At 34.5% G+C, this 11,626-nt stretch overlaps 1 protein-coding gene across 1 annotated transcript in view; it reads right to left on the bottom strand.

Annotated features, from left to right (window-relative positions):
• Window positions 1–3,547: 3,547 nt before the first annotated feature.
• Window positions 3,548–11,626, bottom strand: part of SEC23A (SEC23 homolog A, COPII coat complex component) — a 60,067-nt gene continuing 51,988 nt past the window's right edge. The window contains exon 20 of the mRNA XM_057722519.1: window positions 3,548–4,969. Coding sequence (XP_057578502.1) covers window positions 4,880–4,969 — 90 coding nt within the window. The 3' untranslated portion in view covers window positions 3,548–4,879. The remainder of the gene's footprint in view (window positions 4,970–11,626) is intronic.

Genomic DNA, 11,626 nt, shown 5'->3' with positions numbered 1-11,626 from the left:
CTCCAATCTAAAACAATTTTTATTGGTCTACAATCTATACAATTGCTATGGCTACCGCTGAGTTTTAATAATATGTGTGTAACCTTCTGATTAGTACACTGTTACTACTTACCCTTTCATAAATATTGTGTTCTACAATATTTATGGAACTTAATTCAGAGACCTCCCATACAATCCAGTCCCAACACACACAGACACACTTGCATTTGGAAGGTTAAGTTACTAAGATTTTTTGAATCATTTCAAATCATTTTGAATCATTTCTTCAATACCCATGATTCCAAATATCCTGGTGTTTAAACAGTACATTCAAATAAACAATACCAGCACAATAATTACAAAGATGAAGAACCAATTTTTTCAATCTATATGACCACTTGGAGTTTTTGTTTGTGATTAAATTTTAAAACAGTGAAACAGTGTGAACTCCGAGGGGTAATTTTTTTTGTAAGTGCAAATTTTAGTGTGTATATGGAAATTTTACTGGTTTTAGTATCTTTACAATTAATATTGTCTTTTTAAACTATTTTTTTGAAAGTAAAGGACTAACCAAGAAAATAAATCACTATATTAGTCACACAATTTAGAAATTTTCTTGGTGTAAAGTTTTAGATAAGGTTGATCAGAAATCAAAATAGTTGCAGTCTAAACAGAATTGAACAATGTACAGCAAAACATTGTTTTAAAATTTTTCCTCAAAAAGCAATTGTAGAGACTACTAGCTATGAAATGACAAAATGTAAGACAGGCATTTACAATGAATAATCAAATTCAAAGAATGCCAGGAAAGCAACAAAAAGATGTTGGTCTTAAATGGTCAGAAGAAATTAAAACAGCAATGTTCAAATGCCTTGATCATTTTCACCGTAAATGGGCATTTGTTCTTAACAAATGGATCAAATATTGTCAATGTTCACCAGCACTGAGCCATTTGCTCTCATTACTGCAAAAGAAGAAAAAATTTAGAGGGCTTTTACCAAATGTAATAGGAATTTATCTTGAGTTTTCTCACTTATATATTTAAATGGAATTCTTTAGACCAAGAAGCTTTTTGAAAGCCACTAAAATAAATCCTACACAGTTTTAAGAATTTAGGAATTTACTATGAAATGGAATTTTTCTCAATCTCTATCAAACTTTTTCCTATTCATGTATGTCTCTTTAAATGAAAAAAAAATTTTTTTTCTTAAATTAATAAAAAGTGTTCTTCAACCAACTATGAACAAAGAATAACCAACCTGGTTATACTCTGCAGAGCATGGGTACATGAAAAGACCAATTTTTACAAAGTCTTAGGACATACTTGTGGAAAATTCAAAAACAGTACATGTAATGTTATTGTTGATGACAGTGAAAGACCAATAAATATTTTTCCATTTTCATAAAATACACTAAAAAGTATTAATCCATAATTTCTTCCTTTTTGTGTTTACCATGCTTTCCCATTTGCCATGCTGCCTTCTTAATCTTTCCTGCCTTCTTTTGATTGATCAAATTACTTTTATTGCTTCTTTTCCTCTACTGGTTTGGAAGTTACACATTTTGGTTTAAAAAGTACGTATCCTGGTTTTATCTCTGTTACCCTTAACTTTTAAAAATACATAGCTAATTTTATGTTGGTCTAACAAAACCTAAAGTTAATATTTCTATCCATCTTCCACATGCTTTAGATGTATTACTATATTTTTTTTCTATGTTTACTTAAGGAAAAAAAATCCTCAATTTTCCAGTATCACATCCTCAACCCAAATAATTGGGCTTTATTTCAGTATAAGCCATAGATAGGGACGGAGGAGGAAAAAAATCTGATTTAATAATGTAACTTCACTATTACATACTTGGTATTGCATACGTATTATTATAGTCACCAGATAATATATTAAACTTAGACCAGCTTTTGTTTCAATGTATTAAACAAAGAAGGTAGAATGAACATAAAAAAGGAGAATGTGTTAATTTCATAAAGTAAATATTAAAAAACAAATGAGAAAAATATCTCTAGAATTACTTGGTAAAATGCTCAAGATGAATACAAATCAATACACGATGCATGCACGAACATCGGAAACAGGGAAAATATAAATTAAAATATAAAGATAGACATTAGAAAATCCTAATTTGTCAGTATTGTTTAAGAAATAACTGAAAAAATATGTTCATTTTTTTTAAACCAAGTGCAATAAGCCACGGCATTTAATCTGTAACAGCCGATAATGTATTTGCTCTTGTCACTATTGTTGATCCCAAATACCACACCTAAGACTAATGCTTAGGCAGAAGTAGAGACCACTCTTCAGGCACTACTTTTTCAATTGCATCCTTTCTACTTTTTCTAGGGGAGAGCTATGGATTTCATGTATAGTATACAATGTTACCAGGTCAAAGTGTTTGGATTTTATTATGAGGGCAGAGGGAATGACATAATCATATCTGTGTCTCAGTGAATTGAAGCGAGAGATGAAGAAAAAGAGACTGAGGAGAGCAGACTGGTTTGAAACCTATTTCACCAAACCAGGTGAGATATGATGAAGGTAGAACAGCAGTAAGATGGAGAACAGTAAACAGATTAGGGAAACATTAGAGAGGTAGAATTGGAATAATTTGGTTACTAAAGGTGCTGAGGAGAGTAAGAGTTGAAAATGATTCCTTGCTTTCTGGCCTGGACTGGACAACAAGCACATTCTTTAGATGCAGCCTGGGCTAGGGAACATGAGAGGGAAGTTTATCAAGTGGAGAACTGGATAGAGAAAATATCACATCACTTTTGGAACAGAAGCCAATAAAAAGATAAATTTATTCTGTTACAACAAAATATAAGTGTGCATAAGCGAGATCTTAAGTCATTTTTAGAGATAAGGAAGTAGGTTCAAGAATGAATTCCCAAATAGTTCTGGACACACAAAAGCTTCTCAGTGCTGCTTGGGATTTAGCAAATATTCATCATCCACTCATTAAAAGGGTTAAACATTTCTTCCTTCAAGTCTATTTAAATAGCTAGCAATGTAGTAAGAGCTAAATTATACAAAAAAATGATCCAAGGTGATTTCTTTCAAAAGGTAAGCCGAAAGGGTATGACGGCATATTTGTTCATCCTTAGCCCTTAAATACAGAGGTACTTTAGCACCTGCAGCTGTAACTGATTTAGAAGTAGAGGACAGTTTAGGAGTCAGTAGCAACTCATCACTCAAGAGAAGAAACAACAACACATTCTTAAAGGATGTAAGTTAAGGGGCCAGGCAAAGTAAACATGTATCATCATCACAGGGACTTTCCTCAGTTACTTATAGCAAAAACAAATAACTATTTGGGAGATGAAAATGCTCTAACATTGATTGTGGTTATGGCTACACAACTCCATAAATATTCTAAAAACCACTGAGCTTTACAGTTCAAATGGGTGAATTGTGTGATATGTGAATTAAACCTCAATAAAGCTGTTACTTTTTTAAATGAATAGCTTTTTAATCCACTAATAGCAGGTTTTATAAATGCTTTAATTTTACATTAGGCTTTTCAGGCTTACTAGGTTTCAAAATTAGCAGGAAAACAGAGAAAAGGTATATTTTATTGGTATTTAGACCTAGCATAGTTCAATTCAAATAAAATGGAACAGAGCAATTTATTTACTCTAACTGAATATAACATATAAACAATTTTTTTAAGTTTCTGTTTTACCATCAAATGATTGTGTTCATGCAAATACAATCATCACACTGTCCTTCTGAGCCCATATCATAGCACCACCTTTTATTTGCAGTACTTGATGTAAATTTCATTGTCAAACATATCTGGCTTTAGCAATGTAAACGTTTGCTACAAGTAAACTTTAAAAGGTAAAAGTGAATGCTACTAATGAATAAATCAAAACAGAGCTGAGCATCACCACATGATAAAATCCAACAAAATATTAGATAATACTGTTTCAATAAGAACTACAACTTAATAAAGTTCACAAAATGGAAGCAAAAACCAAAAGTAGTGTGTAAACTCCCGAAATAGTTTAAAATACTGAAGTATATAATGTAAAATTTACCTCAGAAAAACAAAGGGGAACAACAAAACCATGCAGTGAATACCAAATTTGGTTTAGAAGTTACAACAGTCCTTTTACTGCAAAGCTTTTCTAAAATGCACTGTGACAAACTGTTTATTTTCTATCTCCCTTTATAAAAAAAATTAACATGTTTAATTACATAGTTGAGTACTTTGTGGGAATTTCATATATGTTGTCAATTGTGGAACTGTTACCCAAAAAAACTTTCATTTCTAAACTATTTTTTCAAATGACCAAAAACATTAAATTATCTTCATGAAAATTACCATATATAAAGTCATATAATTCCTAAACAAATCATCATAAAAATAAATCTGCCTTAACAGAGTAAGTACAGAAAAAGTGTATATGTAAGTGCTGAAAATCACAGAAAAATATTCAATGAATAGGCAAAAATGTTCACATTTATCATTATTGTTGATGATTTTGTTTACTTCCTGGTTAAAGTTAAGAAACAAGTTTTCAAAAAGTCAAGAACATTCAGTGCCACTTTGACTTTGTCTGCAATATACAAATGAGTCATATCTCTGCAGTACAAGGCAGACTTTATTTTTACTTTTTAACATAATTAAGTTATAAAGGCCTCAAATTTCTAAAACCAGTTATAATACTGTGGCAGGCAAAACAAATTTGTTCTTATTGCTCTTATGTTCTAGCTTAATCTACAAACATGAACATTTTTCCATATGTTGTCTCAAACCATACTAACACAGAGAGTCTAGAGAGATCTCTCTGTTGGTTTCCATGGATTAACTGAAAAAAGGGGAAAAAAAGAAACTGAAATATTATTTCATCTTCTTAAGTGTTCTCAGTATGTTTAGCACATCAAGCAGCACTTGACACAGCCAGCTTCTTTAAGTGATCCATAAACACTTGTAGGCTAACGTCATCTGTGAGAATAGGTGCTCCAGACTCCTAGAGGAAAAGAAAGATATTTCCTACAATTAAATTATAGGACAATACCTTAAAATGTATAAGCAAATGTGTAAAAAAACAGACAAGGAAATCATTTAAAGCAGAATAATGTCTATGCTCCTGCGGCATAATAAAGAACCTGCTGGCCTTTGTCCCAGAATCCTGAGAGGGAAACTACATTCTTGGACTTTCCTGATAGTAGCATCTGTTATTCATGAGTCCCTCAGATCACACCTGAGTCTATGCTACGAGATGAGATGAGATGAGATCAGATGAGATGAGGTGATGAGATGAGATGAGATGAGATGACTCAGGATAGAGACCAGTCACCAGAAAGATCAACCGTGTAGATGGATGGGCTTTAAGAGAGCCTGACCTCCAGGGAGGAAGAGATGGGGGGGTTAGAGATTCAATTAATCATGCCTAAAGAAACAAAAGCAAAAAGAAAAAAAAAACAAACCACTGGATACCAAAGCCCAGCGGAGCTTCCAGTTTGAGGAATACATCAGTGTGCTGGGAGGGTGGCACACACTGATTCCATGGGAAAACGACACAGAAGCGCTGTATCTGGGACCCTCCCAGACCTCACTGTCTCTTCATTTAGCTGGACCTAATTTGTAACTTTTACAATAAAACTGTAATCATAAATACAGTGCTTCCCTGCGTTCTGTGAGTTGTTCTAGGGAATTACTAAACCTGGGGGGGAGGGGGACTCACCCCTCTAGTCGTCCCACCCCCCCACCTTCCCTTTCTCACCACCCCCCCCCAACACGGATTTGTAGCCAGTTGGTCAGAAGTGTGGGTAACCCGGGATTTGACTTTCAGCTGGCATCTGAAGTAGGGGCAGTCTTGTTGTGGACCATGTCCTTTAACTTTTGGAGTCTGCACTAAACCCAAGTGATCAGAGTCATATCTGGGTTGCAGTTTACCAACTGGCATTAGAACAGCTCCATACCCAACTTCATCTTTAAAGTAGTAAAGTGTGAATTTGCCTTGAATGTATTGGTGCTTTTATCACTACTAAGAAATAAGACTCCCTTATTGCTGCCTGTTTACTAAAATAAAATTCCAATTACACATTTTAGCAGAACTGCCAGATGGAAGGAAGAGAATTTACATCATTTTTCAAATAAACTATACTTACATATTTTCATTCAAGTCATTTTAATTGATTTCTGTGGGTTCTAAGTAATTAAGAGCTAGGGAAAATTCCCAGCATCTATTTTAATAAAAACTGTGTTGATGGAATGACCTTAGTAATCCAATCCACTAATAATGAAATTTTATTATAGCAAGAAGTTTTTTCTAGAATATTTTATACCTGGATTTTTTAATTTTTCACCTGGTATCCAATTTCTTATTTATCAGTATATATAAAATGTCTAAAACAAGGAAATTAAGTAATTTTCAGAGGCTATCAGCAAATTAGTAGCAAATGTGAGATGTGAATTTATAGCTCTTGTGGTTCTAGGCTCACACAGCCACAGACACGCCATAACCTCTCCTGAATAAAGGAAAATCACTTTTATTATGTGTTTTCATATGTGAATTTATAAAAACTTGAAAAACTTGATAATGAAGGGAGACAACAGCACTGGAATTAAGAGCTTAGAGCTGGGAGCTAGACTGCCTGAGCTCAAATCCTGGTTCTGCCACTTACTGAGTGACTTTGAGGAAGTTACTTAACCTCTCTGAGTCTTAGTTTCCTCATTTGTAAAATACAGATAATAACAGAATCTATTTCACATGGTTGTTATAATGATTAAACAAGTTAAACTGTGTAAAGCAAAGAGAACAATATCTAACACACATGGTAGGCATGCAACATTATCTACTTTAGAAAATCTACTATTTCATACACTGAAATACTTTTCTTATTCTGCATTCATAGTTAACACAGAGAAGCAAAGTTCTCAAAAATGTGCAACTAGTAATAAACTGGTAGCTCTTGTTTTTTTTCTTCTTGTAACTATACCGGAATTTTTTCTATTTTACACATTTTCCTCAATTCACCCAATCCTGGATCTATTTCTCCTAGTCAAGACAAAATATATACAGATTTTCTAATTTATATACTGTGATCTTATTTGAAATGATAAATACTAATGCTCAACTCAATCTTATCAAAAATTTGCAATTGATTGATCTCAATTTTTCATCTGCATTCTTTTTGTCTTTAAAATATATACAGGATTAAGTAAAAAGTTCCAAGCTTTATATCATTTAGTATATGAAGCACTATAGCAACAGAGGTCTGTCTCCAGCACCCTGTCACAGAAGCAGTGTTGCAGTGGTGCCCTCTTCAGGCCATCCATGGATAATACTTATGCTGGGTACTTGATTTCTGACAAAAAGAAAACTAAGGTATTAAATTCCACAATGTTTAGTAAAATGCTTGGCTACCATGTTAACGCCCTAAATTTTAATCATCATTTTAGCTTAATGGTTAAAAATTCACATTCTGGGGTAAGAATGACCTAGGTTCAAATCCAGACCCTGTTACAGTTTAGCTATGTGATTTGGGGTAAGTTACTTAACTTACATAAGCCTCAATTTCCTCTTCTGAAAAACAGGATTAATAGTACCCACCTCACAGGAGTGATTTAACAAATATGAGTGCATGAAAATCTTAGCATAATGCCTAAAACATAGTACAGATTCAGCTTACTAGCTATTATTATCTATAAAAATATTAACATAATTTCTCTTACAAAAATCATAGGTCAAGAAAGACCTCAGGGCTCTTGGTTTCTTTCTTCTAGTTATCATGTTTATTTAATTTTGACATTTCAAACAGCATTACAGGAAAGAGATGTTTTCAAATTTAACAAAACATAAAGACTGTGAAATACTGATTTAAATGTCATACTAAAATTTCACTGGTTTTAGACACATGAACAAATTAAATAGAGATTAAAGATTTTTCAAATAGTTTGGAACCAATTTGAAAAAAAGAAATGGTCTAAGTAAAATTCTATAGGAGTTTTTTGTTTTGTTTTTGTAAGAATTTACTCATAAAAGACAGGATCAAATGTCAGCTTCCCCAAAAGGTGTAACTGTAACTAATTCCTAAATTTTGCCAAATCAACTGCATTTCTGGGGGACTTCCCTGGCGGTCCAGTGGTTAAGACTCCGTGCTTCCCATGCAGGGGACATGGGTTTGATCCCTGGTTGGGGAACTAAGATCCCACATGCTACATGGCATGGCCAAAAAATTTTAAAAATTAAAAAATTCTAAAAATGTATTTCTGGAAAAGATTATTATATTTTTGAAAATGAAATAATGAAAAGAAATCCAAACTGTCTTCAACTGCCTCTTTCAGGAAAAAACTAAAAAATCTAAGGAGAGACAGACCTGATAACAATGTAATTAAAACTACCATATAATATAAGGATATAATTTAACCTAATAACTGCAAATACTTAGCTTTTTATCAAATCAAGAAAAAGAATTCATTTAATAACAAGTAAGTACACAAGTTTCTCCAAAGATGATGGCCTTCAAAACTGAATACTGAATAGATGAATGGGTGGATGGATAAATGAACGCATGAATCAGATAAACCATATGCATGTTTGTTCCTCTGCCTGGGATTTCCTTCTTCATTATATTCACCCAATGAAATAATCTCCATCCTTCAGGGTCTGGCCTAAGTGTTAGGGCTCCTATTTATGCCTCTAATGCCCCTACTTCCAGGCAGTAATAATTAAATTTCAGTTTAAAATAGGTTTTCTTTCCTACCTTAAACATCTTTAGAGAGACTTGTTTTTCCAATGATAACAAGGAAAACTAATAATTAATATTTGCTGAGTAATACTGGGCATATCGAGTATGTGTCATTAGACTCTATAACAGACAAGGAAGAAAAAGGCATAGGGAAGTAGAGTAACTTGCAGAGTTTTCACCTACCAGCCCAGAACAATGCCTCACCATGTTTAACAGCTCAACAAGTTCTTTACTTTTATAAGCCTTCTATCTACATCTTTATGTTATAATTTAAACTCCCCAAAACGAGGAACAAGCCATTGTTTCCATGAACTTATCCATGGTTTTTTAATGCAGAAGTTCAGCCACAAAGAGAGATGTTTTATTTGGTCTTCATAATGTGAACTCACAACATTTTGTTAATTGAATTATGTGAATGGTGAGGGGAGGAACAGCTGCCCCCTTTAGAAAAGGATTCGTGTACCCTCCCCACAAACCCTAGTCTGCCATAGCCCCCTGCCCCCAGGTATTGCTTTTTGACTCTGAGAGTGTCAGATTTCCTTATATGCAGCCAGCTCCACTCATTTGTTCACCTGGGCCCTAGGAGCATTTGATATGTGACCCCTGACGAGCACTCCTTTAAAGTATCCTTTAACCACCCCTTCATACTGATTATTCGCCATTTCTATTAACTCTATTTATTGGTGTTACTTTTCTATATTCTTGCAATTTTCTTTTCTTAAATAAGTTCCTCTTAAGTTGTGGGATTCAGAACCAAAACCAATACTCAGTTAACTAGAGTTAGGTATAAAGGAAAGGCTGATTCACGGTACATCCTGTACTCCAAACTTCCACATCACAGTAATACTTGGCTTTTTGTTCCCTCAACAAATGGAAGAGGGTGAGGGGTGATGTTGAGAGTCTATAGGTATATGTATTATATGGGCACAAATTTTTCTCACATGTGTTATGTACCTTTTGAATGCCTTTCAAGAGTAAGTTCCTTTCCTTGCTATAAAAACCTCCTCACCTTTCAGGACTTTTCGACCATGAATTCAATTTATTTATCTATATTATGAAAGCTTCTTAACTCCTAAAGCATCTCCACAGATCTCCCATACTCTAATCTCTGTTCTCCTTTCCAGATTTATTATAGTCAATATATGCTATGTTTAAGGTACTGTGGAAATTCACAAATGAAAATGACACAGTTATCACCATCAAGTAATTTATAATCTAACAGGAGAGAAATAAGTGCCATCAGAAATGGATGGAAAAAGAAGAGGGGTGGGGTGGAGGTGAAGGGCCAGGAATATTACACAATATCCAGTGATGCAATCACAGAAAAAGGTTCCATGGAGTCAGTAAACTGTGAACTGAGCCTTGAAGGATGGCTATAATGTGTTACAAGTGGTGACAGGCACAAGTCACATGCTCGGTGTATTCAGAGTGGAGTAAGAAGTCCAATTTGGCTAAAAAAACTAAATAGTAGCTAGAAGTGGACCAAGCTATTTGGAGCATACCATAAAGGACCCTCAATAGCAATACAGAGCTTATATGTAACTCAATAGGGAGTTATAAAAGAATTCTAGACAGTGCTTTGACTTTGAACTGCTTTAGGAAGACCACTCTGGCCAGTGCCAAAATGAAGAGAAAGGCTGAGGCACCAACAGCAGGTAATTCCAACAGTCTATGTGAATAGTAACAAGGGCTTGACCTCGATCAGCGACAAGGAAAGGAGGGAATGGACAGGGATAATAAGTCAATAATTAGGGGCAGGAAGGAGAAAATGTAAATGACTACAGTTCCAAGCCTTGGGAATTGAGAGAATGGTGGGACCCTCTGTAAAAATAGGAAAAGTCAGTTAGTATAAGATAGTGTGAAAGAGTTCGAATTGGGGCATGCTGCTTATGAAATGTCTACAGGAAACTCAAGTGCTGTGCAGCAGGCAGTTATGGAAATTCCTGTCTATAGGTCACTGTGAAGCCAAACCAAAGATGGAGATTTACAAGTTAGCCTCAAATGAAAGCTGAAGCCATAGGAGTGGATACAATCACCCAGAGAAACAGTGAGTGCAGAGAATTCAAGGCAAACTTTTGAGGCACTTCTATATTCAAAGGAAAGGGGCCTTAATTCCAATTATTGCTTCCTTTCTCTTCTAACTAGCATGGACCCCGCAGCTAGCTGGCTAACATTGCTCTCAATGATTCTACTCCCTTTGCTGTGTCCATCTTTCTTATCTGCAGTCCTAAATTAGCCCCAATGCAATGCTTGAATCACAAAGCATGGCTAGAGAATATTAGAGAAGCATGCTCAAGAAGCTGTCAGTAAATAAAATGGACCCTTACCACTGCTGTAAGAGTCTTTTATTCATCCTCTGTTGCTTTCTTATATTCCTTATAGCTGTTTTTAATCTTTTCTATTTTCTAGTCCTTAGCCTCAACACTTCTCACTCTTAGCAAATAATCTATTACTGAAAAGAAACAGGCTTATTATCCAATATCAGTTTTCTCTCCACCTCAAAATCTTACTCTGTCTTCACCCTTCTCACCCTTTGCTTTTGTAGAAAGAAATGGCCTGCCTCCTTACCAATGCTTAACCTCCATATAACACATATGATCACACTGTCTCCTTCTGAGGATCTTAAACATCTGTACACTGTTCTTTTGTATCTCCCCCACATTAGCTCCTTACACGTGGTCTACAAATAAATTCTGTGCCCTTACTCTAATAACAATCATCCTACTATTCACTCAGGCTAAAATTGCAAAGGAATCATTTACACTTATGACCTCCACTTCTTTACCAACTACTAATTCCTTACAATCTATCTTCTATTCAACCACTGTATTAGAACTGCTTACCAAGGGCCATAGATAACCTCCTAGTCATCAAATCAAGTGTCTGCAGCACCTCAGTATTTGTTACTCCCTTATTCTTCCTTTTATAAA

Source organism: Hippopotamus amphibius, chromosome 2 (genome assembly GCF_030028045.1).
Source record: "Hippopotamus amphibius kiboko isolate mHipAmp2 chromosome 2, mHipAmp2.hap2, whole genome shotgun sequence".
Taxonomy (NCBI): domain Eukaryota; kingdom Metazoa; phylum Chordata; class Mammalia; order Artiodactyla; family Hippopotamidae; genus Hippopotamus; species Hippopotamus amphibius.
Note: the sequence above shows the minus strand (reverse complement) of the source record. Positions and strands in the feature narration are given on the sequence as shown.